The 19,134-nt window shown below is 37.9% G+C and overlaps 1 protein-coding gene across 1 annotated transcript; it reads left to right on the plus strand.

Moving 5' to 3' along the window:
- Positions 1–3,302: 3,302 nt before the first annotated feature.
- Positions 3,303–17,434, plus strand: tespa1 (thymocyte expressed, positive selection associated 1). The gene is made up of 12 exons (XM_084737111.1): positions 3,303–3,887; positions 5,673–5,860; positions 7,434–7,476; positions 9,638–9,678; positions 10,519–10,572; positions 11,037–11,076; positions 11,361–11,408; positions 11,573–11,671; positions 11,976–12,184; positions 12,483–13,585; positions 16,343–16,427; positions 17,013–17,434. Exons 2-12 carry the CDS (start codon positions 5,716–5,718, stop codon positions 17,093–17,095), a joined length of 1,950 nt encoding a protein of 649 aa, XP_084593237.1. The 5' UTR covers positions 3,303–3,887; positions 5,673–5,715; the 3' UTR covers positions 17,096–17,434.
- Positions 17,435–19,134: the final 1,700 nt, after the last annotated feature.

Here is a 19,134-nt window from a genome sequence, read left to right on the forward strand (position 1 = left end):
GATGTTTCTTGAGTACTTCTCTTATTTATGACAACCCCGCCTCTACACTAACTCACACCCAGTCAACCCAATTTATTGTTAGAGCACACAACATCTGGCTGCCAGTGCACCTGCACCAACTCCATTCAGCAGAGGAAGAAGAATACAGATCCTGCACTCAAATAAAAGTATCAATAAAGTCCCACACTACAGTTTTTAATTGAGTGGTATTATCAGCAGAATTTATTAAAATTATAAAGAAATTTACTATAGTCCAGAGGAGGTGACAGGACAGTAGACAGGAGTCTTCATGATGAGACAAGTTAAGTGAGGTGGTGAAGGAGGACAAAGAGCCACAACTCATATCAGATCTGTCAAGCATTAGTTAACGATTAATTAACCCTGATTTAAGCAGTTAGTTACATCTTATATTCCCTTTATAAAGTGTGGGTTAGAAAATGGTTCCTGTTAAAACTTTATTAGTGTTCAAAATTCGCTGATATGAGATTATTTCCCCTAAATTAAAAAACTAAACAGAGGTTTGAGGACATGATCTCGAATAAAATAAAATTCCTATATTTTCAAAAATAAACATTTGTGTAATTTTGGAGATGCTCTGCAACTTATAGGTCGTAATTTTACAGGGACAGCCAAACTGTGACCTGACCAGAGATAACCTTAAAGGGCTAATTCACAAGAAAAAAATGAAAAATTCAGTCGTTATCTGGACACCCTCATGCCGATTGAGGGTCAGATTTTGTTTTTTGTCACTGCTGGAGTTTCACAGGAAAACTGTGGCAGAATCTGCCAAACAATGGAAGAGAAGTGTTTGTGAACTATCCCTTTAACAATGAGTTCAGCACATCAAGGGTTCCCTTCTGGACACGATCAGAAGGACAGGCTCGCTGCAGCAGACAGAGGTCAGTTGTAGTGTGTTTCTATGGTTACATTTGAAGAGTCAGAACTGCTGTTTTTTTGTTGTCATAGTGATGTCAGTTCAGTTTGGTTCAGTCAGAACACTGGAATATCAAATCTTTGATCTCTGCTGTAAGTTGATCAGCTGTTTATAACTCTATCAGCTGATGTAAAGTTCAGCCTGTTATCCTGAAAATAAAAGCCTCACTGCTCTGAAAAAAAAAAAACACTCTGGAGTTTGAGTTCAGTGACTGCCTGTCTCGCTGTCTGCCAGACTCCATTTAATTTTTATATACATCCACATCTTCTACAAGATTATTAATGATTTCCTATGACTCATAAACAGACACTAACTCATTCAGAGAACATTCAGCATTAATTTGAACTCTGATTAATGTGAAACGGGCAAACAAAACAATTATTCCGGCACAGAATTTCTGATCTAATGATCTCTGTTGGTTGTAGTTCAGATCAGGCCTGCCCAAATTGGGGCACTTGGACCAAAGCTAGCCCACCACAATGTTTGATTTGGCCCACCAGATGTTTCTAGCTTCAATTAAAAAAAAAAAAGAAGATATAAATTGTTATTTATGCTGTTTTATTTTTGTTTGTCTCCTTTCTCTCTCACACTTTTTCTATCTTCACCTGTCATGTCCAATAAAGACAAAAGCCCCAACAATAATCTAAAAAACTCTTTAAATAGGATCCCTTTTTTTTATTATCTTGGTGCAGGACGTTAAGGGAACTTGGGATCTTAGTATCATTTTACATCTTAACTATACAATACATTAGGCGAATGCTTTTGGCTCATGGCCCAACATTAAGTTTCAGTTTTGGCTCTTGAAGGGAAAAAGTTTAAAAAGAGCCAGTTACACCTGCCTCTTTGAAGTCTTAGAGCAGCTTTAATCCGCAGGATAAATATGACTATTGTTAGATAAAACTGTGCAGGTCACTTTGAATTAAGACAGTTTAAAAATGTGTTTCAGTTTGGGACTAGTCATGGGCCTTTTAATATTTATTCATTTTATCTGATAAATAATGTTTGCTATTTGTCCTAACGCTGCTGAACATTTGTCCTTGGGCCAGTGGGAGTCAATAAAAAGTTTCTCTTTATATACACTGACTAAGATCTCAGTTTTGAAGCTAATCAAAGTGAATTATTAAGTGCTGCCCTTTATCATATCATCAGTTGTTGTTCATTAGGTACTCATAATGCAGCAAATACTCTCAGCTATGTGTAATTTCTTCACAAAAATCACTCATATCTTCTATAAATTAAATAAATGAATAATGTTTTGATTTAAAATTATTAATTTATTTAATCAAATTGAATATTATGATTCATTCATTCACTTGAATACTATTAATAAATATTTGTGTCATTCTTCAGCTATGGTCAATTTTTGGTAAAATCTAACACATTATTATTATTATTATATTTAGAGAAATATTTTTTTGTATATTTTATTTATCCATCCTGCGTAGAAACACTTCCTTGTAGTGGCTGTACTGAAATTATTTAAATACAATTTAAATGTCACACTCATATATACAAAATACATAATATGAAACATTAATTATTGTCTTATTTTTACATTTATATTATTTCAAAGGAAATGTGAGCTGTATGTAAAATAAATAAACATGCTCTTGCTTTAAGAAGAGTTTATCTTTTCTTCTACTTTCAGTTCCCTCCATGGAGCGAACTCCCTCTCCATGATGATGACACATGATATATTTCAGAAAATGTCATTTATGTTTAAGTTGGTATAAGATCAACTGTACAAAATCAACATAATATGATAATCTGTAAATCTGCATATTAATCTCTTTATAAATGGAATGATATTTATTTACAGACATTTGGAATGTATCAGGTTTTGTTTTAATCAATAATGAATTTAAGTCATGTAAAATTTTCACACTGGCAAAAAGATAAACAAGTGGCCACGTATCTGACCAAATGCATAGAATCCCAATGGATTAGAAAAAAAGCCACTAAATTCACAATGTAAGTCTATGGGGGAAATGTGCATTTGGGCTGTAGAGCATCATGTGATGATGTCATTACACGGTTTGGCCACTATATCAGATTGGCTTCAAAGCTGTGTTCTTCCCAGAAGATACATCTTTTCTCTCCTCTATTGTGTGCAACATTAACTTACAGAAACTTTACTTACTCAAAGATTTATTACATAAATAAAGCGGTTTAATTTTTCTTTTAGAAAAGGTTGAAAAATATAATTTGATCTCACCTCAGATTACTGTTCAATATTCTGCATATCAAGAATAAAATGACTCCAGAACTATGAGCTTTACATGCAACTTAGATTTTTTAGTTAGGGCCCTCTGGTGTTGGAGATATAACCAGTGTGACAACTTACCCGCATGGCAAGATGTTCAACTCTCCCCTACTTTTTCTTTTGACAGCCTACTTTAAGTACATTTTGTTATTCATTCTTATGGACTTTAAGTCTACTTCAGTAGGTGATCGGATGCAGAAAGTTTACTTGCAGAAGTGTTTACTTATCTACATAGTACTTTTACTCAAGTAATGTATCTGAGTACTTCTTCCACCACTGTTGATAGAGGCATTTCTGTTGTTTAATGAACCTTCACCTCTGACATTTCCAGAAACCTGCTCTGGGCTCTCTCTGCTTTTTGTCTCTGCAGGATGTGTCGTCCCACGCTGATAAAAACTGTTGATGTACTTCACACGAGATGCAAAGTCACTTCCTACAGTCTGCAGCCCAAACCTCATCATCCACATCAACTTCAGCCTCACATCGTGCAGGCCAGCTGACGCGAATCAGAGGAAATGATCAGAAACTGGTGATCGCACGGTAGTAACTGGTGAGCAGAGCAGGATGGATGCAGTCGGGCTGTTTGCTGAAGATTACAGATAAAGTTTCAACCTGCTGCGACAACAGGAAGCGGAGGACACAGAGAGAGAAAGAGCGCCAGTGACAGAACTGAAACCTGCGTCTGTGACGGTAAATAAATCATTTTATTCTGTCCACTTCATTCGACACCTTTAATTTTTTAAAAGCAGTTTAGAAAAATATGATGAGGCGTTTTTAATTCAACTGGAGACGCGTTTTCATCAAGGGATCAAGGTCATTTATTTGTCATTTTCCGCCACAGAGTTGCACAATGAAATATTTACCACTTCATGCTTCACGCTCATATAACTATATTTAAATTTAGAGGAGAGTAAAATGTTTACACCCAAAGGTAATAATTCTATAGTGCTTTTTTTTATTATTTGAGTCTGCAGGAATGTACAAAACAGCAACAGATAGTGTTAATAATATAATTTTATATATAAAATTGTGGATAAAATCTTATTTAATATATGGATGGGCATACAAAAAAGTAACACAACAATAATCACTCTGAAAAACTAATCTAAATCATTAATATCTTAAATATGAAGCGTGTTTCCTGGGCTCATAATCAGGACTTTCATATAAGCATTAATTGAAATAATGTAATATTTATGCTTTGTGATGAATTTGAGTGGCTCTATCACTCTATTTACTCTGCTTCAGTTGAACATACTCAGATATTTTATTACAGTAGAGCTTTCATGTACCAGTACACTTTATTTGTGTTTTTTGTCTCTCTTTTTTTTTGACAGCTAACTTAAATTTGACTTTAAACCTACACTTGATGCGGTGCCTTTGTGATCCTTGTTATAGTCTTATGTAAGGCTGGACGATATGGACAAAATCAATCAATACCGTCACTGATATTGTGATGATATTGTGAGGTGCTTTCCACAAAATATTAACAGAATGAGGTTTTAGAAAAATAATCATGTTGACATAATGAGGCAAATAATAGAACAGCTAGAACAGTCTGGTAAATTCACTTTAATGTAGCTTTAAAACCAGTAAAAGACAACACTTATACATATCAAGATATAACAATATCCACAATTGAAGACTATATTTATTCTCATATGATGACATTGATATAATGACGATATATCGCCCAGTCCTATGTTAATGTAAAATAGTGTAATTGTCTGTTTAAATTTCACACAAAGGCTTGTCATACTTCCCTTGTGTGGAAGCATCCTGTTGATAATGTATGCCATAAAAAGCTCAACTTTAATAGTCATTAACAGCAAACATCTTGGCAGACCAGCACAGTTTGATGGGCTCTGTTCTGTTTGTTTTTTAAAGGTTAAGATTCAAAAAGTGACATGTAATTTTAATGATTGCTTGAACTATCGATGTGCATCAAAGGACTGGTGTTGGAAATTAGCTACAGCTTTTATACATGTATACAGTGAATCGTATACAGTGTTTCTCTGTGCTTGTCCCATGCCAATAAACTAAATTAACAATAAAATATAAAGGCACAAAACTCTCTATATCATGGACTTGTGATCAACCTCCTGCCTTTTAAAACATTTACATTTAATTTGATTTCTTATTTGTCTAAGTGGGCAATTTCTGCTGCAACAAGTGTAAAAAACGCAGGGGTAACATTAAAATAAACACACAGTGTAACACAGAAACATACAGCAGTTAATATTAACACGTGCGCAGGGGTGATGTACACCTTTGCATAGTGAGTCATTCAAGTTCCTCAGGAGCAGGTTAATAAGTGTCCGCTGTAACACCACAGGACCTGTGACAGCAGAATAAAAATGAAAATATTGTCAAACATTATCCAGCATAAATAACCGTTATCGGTATATTACACATCACCAAACATCAAAACTGAAGTATATTTCATCACATTTCGTCATTCTTGTGCCCCCGTAGCTGCGTCCACACCATGTTCCCTGGGTGTCCATGAACTGAGGCGATGGAGAGCTCGTTGTCCACAGTGAGGCGGCGAGCCTGGATCAACAGCAGCCGACAGTGGCTCACTCTGGAGGACCAAGACCCTGAAGGACCGCCGTGCAGCCTCCCCTCTGCCTCTATAGCAGACGATGATGTTTTCTCTGATGGTGAGTCCAAACCACATATCTGTCCACTATCTTCAGTTTATGCATCAAAAGATTTATTGAACTGAAGGTCAAGTATTAGTAGTTAAATGTACTACAAGAAGTTTTTAACTGTTTATGAAACTGTCGCAATTTAATTCTAGTGCTTCTATATGGCCTACTAAAGAAAATAAGACCATCAGCAGAAACACTGGCAATAGTGGGGACGTAACAATATAAAAAACTGTCTTATGACGATATGGACCATGATATTGCATGGTTAATTATTTTATTTTATAAAGGGACTGCTACTGAATGCTGCTTTGTTTTTGTTTTGCAATTGCACATACATAATTCAAGACAATTTATGTCAAATGCTTGCACATGCTTAGGTCATGGCTGCTACTTTTATTAAGAAAGAATGCAGAAGCACATTGCGTTAAAAGGAAAAGCAAATTTTACAAATAAAACACATCAGATTAATTATTTAATAAAGGACATTTTTAAAATGTATCTTTTTTATCGCAATAAATATTGTGTTGTAGTCTTTCTATTGTGGTATTATTGTACCTTGTGTTTTTGGTATCATTACATTCCTGCTATACAGTTGTTCTTAAAGGGATAGTTCAGATTATTTGAAGTAGGGATGCATGAGGCACTTAATGATAGTTAGTTTATTATTACCTTAAAAAATGTCAATATCAGTTTAAGCGTACGCTATATTTAGGATAATTTCACCACTTTGTCATCAGACGGCCCTTTCTGACAGGAAACTACCTTTGTAACAAGCAAATATGGCTTTCAAGACACCAACCACACTCCTCTGTCAACATCAGTAATTTTACCTCACAGAACACGGGAGTTGATGGTCTACAGCTTCGTCATTCGGTTAGTTTGTTTCGGTTATTGTGTTACTTCTGTGTTTTACAGGGTTAGTTCAGAATCACCAAAGTCACACAATAACACAAACAAACTAACTGATCGAGGCAGCAGTAGTTAAGCAACGCCTGTGTTCTGCGAGGTAAAATTGCTGTTCTTGCCAAAAGAGTGTGGTGGCTTTGGAGAGAACAATATTTGTGTTATATAACAGCAGCTTCCTGTTAGAAAAAGTTTTCTGATGGCAAAGTAACGTAATGAAAACATCCTAAATATAGCGTACACTTAAACTGTTTTTTTTTTTAAATGGTTGAAATACCTTTCGTTGTTGACCCTGTCCACAGCAGTACATAGATGAGCTTCCCCGCTGGGACTCCTCTCTGCTTCTCCATAATGGGAGCATGCTGACCACCATCAACTGTCGATAATGCACTGACGCGAGGTACATGTCTTTAACATGTACCTCAAGCAACCCTGCTTAAAATAATCTGAACTAACCCTGCGGGTAAGGGGAAGTAGTGGGAGACTTTGTTCCCTGTTCATCACAACTGTAATTTCTGTTGTTACAAATATGAAATGAAAGAAACCTGGATCACTTCTCCTTTTAGAAATTTAGAAAAAAAAAGACAAAAAAGACTACTTGAGAGTAATAGAACACAAAGATGTGTTCTATTTAATGAGGATTACTCATAAAGTTGTTGTTCATGTGTAATTTCCACAGGATGCTTCACAGGAAAGATTGAGAACTGGCTGTTGGGTTGTGGGTGAGTCAGCTTGCTTTACTACTTTTGTCCTTTGTAAGATGATATTTTTCTGAGCACTAACAGGCTCTGAAGGACGGGGTGTCAGTCATTGGAAACTGGTTTAACAAACACTCAACAGAAAGTGGAAAGTCTCTGAGGTGTTCCAGGAAGACATTGTGGTAAGGTAGCCACAGTATTGTTTTGTTCCACAATAGCCTTAGATGATGCATTTTTGCAGCTCTGTTGGAAAAAAAAATAAGCTTATTTTAGTTCTTTAAAGCCACTGTGTTTGTGTGCAGACAGCTTTCTAAGGCAAAGCTGATTAAGGTCATCAAAATGTCGTCAAACATTCACTGTAAAAACAAAACTGCAAGAAGATGCAAAATGTCAAGGCAACTTACTTTAATAGATTATTGAGTTTTGAGCTCAACTCAGAGTCTTAAGTTCTGAACAAGTTTTTACCAACTAATAATGTTTTTTGATATATTTACAAGAATTGTGGAGTTTTAGAAACTTTTATTTCAAAAATTGTGATTGAAGTGAAAGCAAACTTTTAGCAGTGCAAAGCTAAGACTAAGCTAGTTAGCAACATTATGGTATGCTGGTTTGTCTTTGGGTGTTAACACCTCAAATCTTGTTTAGCTGTGCCATAATACTGTGGTTACTAGCTAGAATTTATTCATTTTGGGGAAAGTGGTTAGCAGATTGTGTGTGAGGCATTTTACAGTGGACTGCTTCAGCAGCTAGCTAACGTTATGGGGCATGTGATGAGCTGGGCCTCACTGATTACCATTACTGAACAAAATCACAATAACTTCTACAAAAGTACAACTTAATCATGTCATTCACTGATTTGAGTGAAACTGGATCATATTTTATGGGGGAAAACACTTTCTGGTTTTCGTCTGGCAGCCCAGCCTTAACTCTGGGCCAGAGTTTCTGCTAACGTAGCTGCTGGTAACAGGGACCAGACCAGGCTTAGCAGGGAACCAGTGAACACAGCTGGACCAGGAGACTGAACACAGCCTCCGAGACCAACAGGAAATACAGCACTAAGGTCATTAGTTGCTTTCCTGAGCATCCTGGTAGCTTTACTTGTTGCTAAAGTACAGCCACTAACTGCTGTTAGCTTGGTTAGCAGCTAATGCTGAGTTAGGTGGCTCAGCCTCAGGGTGCCAAAAGCCAAACTGTGCAACCTCAGTCCGTCTTGAAGGTGTTGTTTGGTCCCAGTCGTACCATGGTAACTGGGAGCGCTTGGTCTGGGGAGAATCAGTGGGGATAACTGACCACTGCACTGTAGCCGTATGGCTGTAGGGTGTAGAATTAACGCTCATTCAGTGCTATCCCTCCCTAACTGCCTGTTTTTACAGGAAACATGTCATTTTGCACTCTGATTTTCATTGCATGTCGACTTTAATTTTCAAGCACCTAAATAATGACAAATCAGGTTAACAGCTCGCGGTGAACAATTTTTGAAATATGCATTTTTGGGGGGTTTCTTAAAAAACTCAAAAATCTAGTTAAGGCAGTTTTCTCAACTTTTTATTAACAGTGTTCCAGCAAGCCTTCCTGATGCTGTTTCACCAAGAAAACTTGAGCCCTTTGACTTTTTCAAAATTTCCTGGTGGTTTAGAGTAAAATAATTACATAACTAGAAGGAAATAAATGTTCCCACTTCCTGAAACTTATTGAAGGAAATAGGGCAGCACTTAGACGTTATATAATGTCTCTTATTTGAGTCATAGAAAGGGAAGATGCCCTGGTGACAGTCAGTGATGTTCTGCATACGCTGTGTCACCAGCTAAATGGCTCCTAACACTGAGAAAGAGTACAGTAAAAATGAGTGGCGTGATGGTTTTATGCATTCTGAGAACTCAGCATTAACTGGCTGGGTTTGGAGGTGCTGACCATAACGCTGCTCAGCGTGTGAACATTTCTACAAGAGGAAGCTCAGCGGCCTGTTGAGAGAAGATTAGGGAACATCTAAGTGGTATTAACAAGTGTGTACTGTAGCTAGGCTGCTATCATACTTCAGATGAGGCTATCTATGCAAACACATTTGCAGTATTTCATGTAAATGTCACTGACCGGATGTGTGTGTGTGTGTGTGTGCATGTGCGTGTGTGTGTGTATGTGTGTGTGTGTAAGAACTGAAGCATTAATGTTGGGATATGTCTTACAGGTCAGGGTCCCGCTCAGAAAACTCTGGTCAGCTGAGTTTTGGTGAGTATGAACTGAAACGAAGCCTTATCATGAATAACAATTTACCATTTAGTACCATTAGTCAGTTTTCATATCCGTGATGCATATTCAATGTTTGTCAGTGGTAGAAAGTAATTAAGTAAATTTACTCAAGTACTGTACTTATAAATTCGAGGTATTTGTACTCTACTTGAGTATTTCAGTTGTATGCTTCTTTATTTCTGCCTCCTATTCCACTACTACATTCATTTGATAAGTTTAGTTACTAGTTACTTTGCAGCCCAGCAGTTAATAATAAAGTAGTTGAAATTAGCTCCACCTTTAAAATCTGCAACATGAATGAGATGAACATATTAATACATGACTAATTATAGTCCAGTAATGTAGCACAGGTGATTCTGAAATGGGCCAGTGTAAATGACGTCTTTCAGTGTAAATGACGTCTTTCAAGTCAACTTGGCATGTTGGGGCTTTAGGAGACTTAGATTACACCAGACGAGCAGTGTGGAGGCATTTCTTTTTTTCAGTTGTTTTGTCCTGTTAGAAAACTGGTCACCATTCACTTTCATTGTTTGGGAGACTCTGCAACACTGTTTTCCCGTGAAACTCCAGCAGTGTGTTGTGGACTAAAAAAATGAGCCCAACCCTCAATTGACACGAGGGTGAGTGAATAATGTCTTAATTTTCATTTTTGGGTGGACTATACCTTTAAGTATCATGAAATGGAAGTACGAGTACGCCAAATTTATACATAAAAATCCAGTACTTGAGTAAATATACGTACTTATAGAAAATAAGGTATAATGTGCAAGTATTGTAAATATGAAATGAATTTGAAATCATTGACTGTGTTTTCTTCAGAGTCTGTGCTGAAAGCCAACCACTTTGATGATGAGCTGAGTCTTGGTGCTGATGGTAAGTACACACACACACACACACACACACACACACACACACACACACACACACGCACACAGAGAGCAGGAAATGTCCTTGTAGGAAAATTAGGTGTGCACGATGAATGTTCAACAGGCTGATGCTTTGTTTGTAACAGTGGTGACAAAGGCCCACAGAGACTGAATTACTAGCACGTATGAATTGTAATAAGTCACAGAGATGTCCAGTGTTTCGCAGTTTGACTGCAACTCTGCCAAGAAGGATATTTTCTGAGAAGGGGAAGTATGCGGAAGTTCCCAATGACGGCTTCTGTCTGCGCGATTAGACACAAAGTGATAGTGAGTGTAAATCTGGAAACGCTGTGATGTTAATCCAGATTTCTCCAGGGTAACACAGACACATACATGTATGTGCACAGGTTTGGAAATAAACTGTGAAACCAAAATTAGGGTGCAAAATGTTCTGCCTCTTATTTGTTTCAGCTTCTGTGTTAAATGGTGGAGAAATCACATCTGAAGCTGGGTGAGTAGCAACTGTAATTGTTACAGCAACAATGCCCATATGGAAATTATGTACATAAATGTTACTAAATGTTTATATCTCTTATCTGAAATTTGTGTACTATGAAACATAATTTGGGAACTTATAAGTACTATATTTGACACATTATGAGGCCACTTTTTAAGTTTTGAAAAAATATCCAAAGACATGGCTTTCTGATTTAAGTAAATCAATAAAGAAGCTTAAAACAATGGACTCATGATAATATTTATTTTCTTTTTCCTCACCTTGTGCTGACCATGAAGCCTCGCACAGCATCCTTCCTCCAAACAAGGTCACAGCAGACTCACCAGGTCAGTTGCCAACCTCCACCTTGTGTAAATACAAGTCAATGAGTCGTTGTGTTTGCGTGTTAGCTGACTGGTCTTTTATTACATTCTGACTGCAACTTTGCATCATTATTGAGATTAACACTTATTAGTACTGCGTTTTTCCTCATTACGTGTCTCGTTTACAGCACCCCTCGTCAGTCTGCACTATGTCTGCCATCAGTGAACTTGGGCCACAGCATGGCCTCCAGCTGCCTCTCCTCCTCCACCTGTAAAACTACATCAAGGTGAGGCTTCAACATTAGTCTGTAGATGTGAAGACTGATAACCAGGCTGCTTTTTTTTGGATGACCTGTTTGACAAGTTACATCTGTTTTCCTCCCTAACATTTCTTTTTTTTTCTGGCTTAATTTTCACCTGAACAATATAGAGTATAGACTGACTGAGGCTCAGTTGGGTACTCAACTGTTGCAGGACTTAGGAAGGGTCAGTTGTAATTACAAAGCCCCAAATCACAAAAAAGAGGCTTACAAAAAAACCCTTCAACAGGAAAATAAAACTGTATCTCTGTTTTTCTCACATGCACACCAGTGTATCAGAGGTCCTGCAGCTGTGTTCAGAGGATGCAGAGGAGACGCTGTATGAGCTGGGCTTCGGCTGCGACGAGCCACAGGTCACTGTTCGTATCCCTCCACGCTTCTTCACCTTCCCATCTCTGGCTCAGGGCATCAATTTCCGCCTCTTCCTGGACTCACAGCTGCGGCGGATACGAGAGGAAGACCCCAGCCTTTCTCTCGCTAGTAAGACTATAGTGTTATTAGATCACATCATATTTTTTTGTTTTATATTGTTGATTATTGATTGCTTTTTCCACTCACTATGTTTGATTCTTGTCCTTTTTTGGGGGGCATTTTCCAAAAATATGTTAGCATAGTTTTTATCATTATTATAATTTTTTGTTGCTATAAACCTGTGACTTTTTGACCTCTCCTGACACATCTTTTATTTTATTCATGGTCTCAATTTTATGCAGTTTTATGTGTGCAAAAAAAAAAAAAGATATTACTTGTATTAATTAATATTTTCTTCTTTCCACAGGTCGTTTCAGACAGGTGCAGGTGCTCACAGCGATGGCCAACGCGTTCTACTCCCTGTACTCTCACGTGTCCCGCACTCCTCTACAGAAACTGGCCACGCCAGAGTTCAGCTTCTACTCGTCTCCTGTGGAGAGGATCGAGCGCTTCAGGAGCAGCGTCCGCAGCGAGCCACGCTCTCCGGTGGAGAGGCTGAAGGACACCGTGTCCAAGATGTGTCTCTACACGGGGTCTCCTCGTGGGTCAGACTCCACCTCTCCTCAACCCTCACCTAGGAAGAGGTCCAGCCTCCCTGATGTGGTGGATGTTGTCCTGGACAAAGTCAAGACTGGAGTGAACAAGAAGCTGGATCTGAGGGAATCTAACAGGAGTAATTCACTTGTGGATGTGAGGCAGGTGTCCGATGACGATCAATCCTGTGACCCTGGGAAAGAGAAGGCCATGGTGGACACAGACACTCTTCAAAATGTAAATAAAGACTGTCAAAAGGAGACGCAGGGCAGTAAACAAACAGATAGTGACCCTGACAGCAGGACTCAGAGTGTAAGAACATCTGTTGCGTCATCGTTATCAGGAGAAACTGTGATAGAAACAGATCAGCAGCTTCCTTCATGTCAGCCAGAACCACAATCATGTTCATCTCAAAGTGACACAAGGACTGCTCATGTGAAACCTGTTGCCAAGGTTACGTATGATGTAATCTGCCAGCAGATAGTCGAGAGCATACACCAAGTGCCTTTTAGTCCGAAAACAAACACTCCTATCTGTTCTAAACCAGAACACACAGATAGATCACATCTTGGATCACATTTACAGACTATCGCTGAGCCTGACGAGGACTCACACACAGGTGCATCCAAATCACTTCCTGTCCTGGCTTCTGATGGTAGCGTCACTCACTGTTGCATCACTGTGACCGGCTGGGAGGGGGAGGACGTCTCTTCCTGTTCGCCAAACGCACCAGATTCCAGTCATGCTTCAGCCGTCCCACCCATGCAGACATGTGAGGAGCTGTTCAACGAGGGGAAAAGCCAGTTCCTGAATCCACCAACACATCAGGGCCTGGGGCGCAACCTGCAACAGGTTAACTCCTTTGAGCTGGAGGAGGTATGGTGGTACAGTATATACCCTTAGTCCCTAACAGGCAGACCGTGGTCCGATACCCAATTAATTATTAAGAGATTTAAAATTTTGACGGGACGCTTCTATTTTAACTGGCACAAATTTTCTAGTCTAGCAGCACAGAGTGTAACATCGTACTGTTTACAGACAGTCTGCTGTCATTAGTTTGACAGTGAGAGGGTCATGTCTAGAAGGGAACCCTAGATCCGCAAAACTACTTATTTTAGTAGAAATAACGGACATAAATCTCGGGAGAGTTGTGCAAATAAACAGTTACCTTCTAGACACGACCGAAAAAGGTGCACATTTCGATCCACAGAGAGTCACTGAAACACTGATCACTGACCTGCTGTGATGGAAAAAATACTCAGATTCTTTACTTAGGTATTTTGACAGTGTGGTATTAGTGTTTTTACTTAATTACAATTACAAAAAATTGCATGTTATTGTTTCCTTTTTGAAAAATCAGCATTTTTATTGCTTTTGTTGTACTTAAATTGTATTCTTATTAGTATTTTTTGATGACTAAATACAGACCTGCAAACTCATAAGAGAAGAAAAAGGTGGCATGTTGGTAAATCAGTCCCCTGTCCTCTGGGGGTCTGGAAGCGTCCTGCTCCAGAAGAAACATGTTGTGATTTTAACGTGTTAACAAAACATTCTGGTGACTGTTTCAGTTCAAAGAGTTAGTTCCATCTTCTGTTTGTGGTTTCTGCAGACATTACTACCTTTACTTTTACCTTTGTACTTGAAAAAAAGTAAAAAGTAAAGTTAAACAGTAAAAGTAAATCTACAGTGAAAGTAAAGGTGCTTTACTGAGTATTTTTACTTTAGCAATTTATAGTTGTTCATTTAATAGACCTGTCTTATCTTCTCCTTTGTATATTACCATTGTTCTTAAATAAAGCAAAAGTAATTTAATAGAAAAAAATGACCCCCCCTGATGTAGATACTACAACTACAACTACTACACTACTTCAGTATATATCACTCTCATAACACAAGTTAGACATTATGATGTTCCGGACCTTTGCTTTAGGAAATTTTCTCTAACTGGACCTCTTTGAATTTTAGTTGAATACCCCTGGTATATACAGTATGTACTGACTGAAGGGCTGAACGATGGTGGGTGGAAAAAATAGCCTTGTGTGATTTTTGTTTTTTGCATTATAAGTTACAATATTAAAGGCAGAGTCAGTAGGAGTTGTCAGAGTTGTTGGTAATCCCACCAGAAAAATTGTTGTCAAATACAGACATTTTTGGTTGATAAAGTGTCCTGAGTACAGCAAAAATAATGAGAGAACAAGAAGATACAGGCAGAGGGCACAGTCTCTGCAGATACATCCAACATCACAGGCTTCTAGTGGGTCATAACTGATGAATGAAAGACATCGTGTTTATACTACTTATGTCTATTGCATATTATGCATTTAAAAAGTAAGAGTTAACAAAATTTCTCCTGATAATGTAAATTTAGTATTTTCACCCAGTAGTACCCAGAACTTTTAGTCCCAGGCACTACTTTTCAAGGAACTAAAAGGTTCTGTTTTTGTCTGTGTTTCCACTGAAGTCCAAAAACCCACAAGTGTTCAGCAAATGAGTCCACTGACATGTATGAAAAAGTGATGGTTGTTTTTACATGTCATTTCTTGTGCGTGACTGAAAACAACAATGACGCCGTATAAAGTGATGGGAAAAAACGTTCTATAAGGTCCGTCAGTCCGTCTGTCACGTGACTTCTTCTGTAAATCCATGTGATGCGTCATAGCACAATGAACAAAAGACAAACTTGTTTGCTGCAGATTTTTAGAAAAGGTGTCTGAAATGAAATTCTGCAAGTGCTTGACCAATTGGAAATATTCAGAACGGCAAGCCCCACGCCCAAAGTTCCTGTACTTTTGGAAAATACTACCCATCAACACAATTTCATATTAATATTGTCCAGTTTAATCATCCCAGTTATTATAGCATCCAAAATTCTCTCTTTTGTCAGTAGATGGTGTTTAGTTCTGGCTATTGACTCATCATGCGTGGTTCAAAAACAAGACATAAACTAACAGAAAACAAGCAAAACAATAAACAGACACACTAAAACCGACCAAAATACAAAATCCCTTACATCCCAATGAACACACAGACGCAATATATACTCACTACTGACGTCAGCTGGTCTAACAACCTAAATAAGTAACACTGAGGGATATAAAGATGGAAATACTTGACCCTACATCATAAATACAAATTAATTTCATTATCTATGCAAAATAGATAATGGTGAAATATAATAATTTAGTTGGGCTGTTGTGTCAAAACATGGCTGTTATTTTCTCCACACATTTGTTTTAAACTCCAAATTTTTCTTTAAGACAGTTTCTTCCTTCTTCTTCATAAGTCATTTAGTTAGATGCCAAAATGTTCTGTTTTTATGCTAAGCAGCCCACTCAGAACAGTTTGAGTGATCATTTGTTGTGCAGGAAAAACATGCTTACAAAATCAGTAGGAAAAATGTAATTAGATCAGGCTAAATTACAAAATACTAATTATCAGATGGATCAGTACATGTGTGTAAAATATTGTAGTTTACATCATTACATAATGTGCACAGTGTGATATTGATGATGAAAGACTGCATTGTTCAGCAGTAATGTTGTTTAATTTTTTCATAATATCATCTCCTATATATACAAGAGTCAAAACAGACATGCAGTATAAAATAAATATTTCATATTTTTGTCTCCATAGGTGCACAGTGCAGGAGAAGAAGATTTTGGACAATCAGAAACTACAGAAACAGTGTCCCCCTTGTCTCAAAAACGTCAGTACAAAGGTATATTTTAATTCTATTTCATTTGAGTGACATTTCTTACATGAACAGAAGCCACAGGCAGGAGTTACGACTGTTGCTTTGCTACACTGGAGTCATATTTTACAGGAACATATGACTTGCGATAATTGTTTCTGTGGTCATCAAACTGCTGACAACATTTACAACAAAAATAGGACTCGCAGCCAGTTCAAACGGTTCTAAATGTGTGAGGAAAAGGGTGTGGTAAGTCAACACTGTGGCGGCTGCTGTACCCAGAACGCTTTCTTTAACTCAGCATTTACACATGAGGGTGTTTGTTGAAAGGCACAAACAAATTTGCATGCGTCCTGTTAAACCTGAGTATTTTACGTCGGGCTCAGTGTACTGTGTGTGTTGCATTGAGGTCAGACATGACATGAGGAATTGTGTTAGACAAATGTGTGAGCACATGTATACAGGTCAATGAACAGGTGTACTTGTCTCTAGGAACATACTGTATGTGCCTTTGTGTGTGTATTTGGGTCAGACTGCAGCTGCATTTGTGCAGTATAGTACAGTATACAGTGCATGGAGTTGTTGCCCGACTGTGTTTGTGTCCTCGTGTAGGTGAAGTGGTCCGGGGCGACAGCGTGCAGTCAGACAGCAGCGGCTATGCGGATGAAGAAGTCAGCCCCTCACGCAGCAGATGACAGAGAAGCCACAGCTCCATGTAAAACACGTTTTCTCATGTGTGGGCATTTGTATTGCACTGAAGCTTTGAGTTTGGACGACAGAAATTTTGGAAAGTGCATCCAAGCAAGGACCTGCAGTCAAACAGGCCCAAGAGACTAAGACGTCATGGCACTGTTATGAGACTTTAGTCACATGTGAGACTTTCACACTGAAGACGCCCTTTTCCCAATAAGAAAAGTTCCAGATATGCAAAGCATTAAAATGATAGTTTAGACCTTTGAAGCTGGGTTGTATGAGGTACTTATTTATAGTCAGTGTATTACTTTCAACAGTAGATGCCAGTGGGTACATCCTCAGTTTGGGGAAACATAGAGGGGTACCAGTGTAGGAAGATGAGCAATGTACCACTGTGGACAGCAGCAAAACAAATTTTAGCCATCTAAAAAATCAGTATATAGTATAAGTGTGTGCTATAGTTAGAATATTTTTACCACCTGACCTTGCCATCAAACAGCCTTTTCCAACTGGAAACTACTGTTGTATACGCCAAATATCGCTCTATCCAAACCGAACGAACTACATCAGCAAAAACAGTAATTTTACCTGGCAGAACACGCTAGTTTCTGGTCTAACCCTGCCTCAGTCTGTTAGTTAACTTGTGTTATTGTGTGATGCTGGGGTTTTAAATGGTTACTCATAATTCACCAAAATCACACAAACAAACTAACCAGTTGAGGCAGCGGTGGACCAGTGACTCCTGTGTTCTGTGAGAGTGTTTTACTGATTTCGCTTCTGGAGTTTGTTTGGTTTGGACAGTGATATTAGGCTTATATAACGTCAGTTTCCCGTCTGCAAAAGCTGTCTTAGAGCATGGAAAAGCTGTGAAAATATTCTAAATATAGTGTACACTGAAACTGATTTTTTTTTTAAGTGACTAGAAAACATTTAACTACTGACTCTGTACATAGCAGTACATTGTTTAGCTTCCTACACTGTGTACCTCTGCTGCTTCTCCAGACTGGGTACTTGTTGACGACCATCTGCTGTACACCACTGTACCACACACTCACTATAGATAAGTACCTCATACAGCCCCGCTTCAAAAGATCCGAACTATACCTTTAAATATTTTCTCCAGTGCTCATTCTGAGTACAGAATACTGTAAGTAAATAAACATAAAACTGTTAAAAGGTTTTTAATGAAATACTGTGTGGACCGTGTTTTATAAGGATGGTAACTGAGCCAAGTTATTCTGACAACAGCAAAGTTTACAAAAATGTTTTATTGGAAACAAAGTCAATTTCACATGGAGCATTTCACATTTTACTTCACTGATTTTCTAAAACTGGGCAACATTTTTTACTAACACTACAAATAAGTCTCAAATGTATAGATGTCAGCACTGACGTCAACAGTGTCAGCACCGAAAATTCACTAAAAATGCAGTTAACTTCCTTATTTTAATAATCAGAAAAAAAAACAATATGCTGATCTGTCTTTTCAGAGAATGAGGTTACATCAGACACACTGTATAACAGTGGGAGGAGACGTACAGGAACTGGGTCAGGCTGCGTTGTGCAAAGGACATTATTATTTTTTCAAGTAGTGCAAATTGTTGAACTATTTTCAATACTTATTTCAGATGAGTGCAAGGCAGTGTAGCAACCAGTATGGAAATACAGTAAAAGTCGGGTGGTGATGAATCCCTATAACCAAGACACAACAGGTGGGTGGAGAATATAATCTGGAAAATAAACATCAATTTTGAAATACCATTATAGGAATAAAACAAAAAAAATCAAAGGGCTTTATATTATAAATTGTAAGATACTGGGCATTAAGAGCACACAGTTTTAAAAAATCAAAAGTAAGGTATGAACAATGATTAGAATGAGAACAATGATTTATCAGAGAATCACATCACATTACTACATCCTCTGTCTCTTTCAGTCATTAACTTGTCATTTCTTTTACACTGAAACTGATTCAAGACTGTGCTAAAAGAAGAGCAAAAAGAAAAAAACATGGAAAATTTTAAAGCTGTGACAATTACAT

The sequence above is a fragment of the Lutjanus erythropterus genome, chromosome 2 (genome assembly GCF_056507025.1).
Source record: "Lutjanus erythropterus isolate fLutEry1 chromosome 2, fLutEry1.hap2, whole genome shotgun sequence".
NCBI lineage: Eukaryota > Metazoa > Chordata > Actinopteri > Lutjaniformes > Lutjanidae > Lutjanus > Lutjanus erythropterus.

Coding starts and splice junctions, on each gene's coding strand:
- tespa1 (XM_084737111.1), top strand. CDS start 5,716: ATGGAGAGCTCGTTGTCCACAGTGAGGCGGCGAGCCTGGATCAACAGC. Junction 11,409..11,572: donor GGTCACAGCAGACTCACCAG/GTCAGTTGCCAA, acceptor TCTCGTTTACAG/CACCCCTCGTCAGTCTGCAC. Junction 13,586..16,342: donor ACTCCTTTGAGCTGGAGGAG/GTATGGTGGTAC, acceptor TTGTCTCCATAG/GTGCACAGTGCAGGAGAAGA.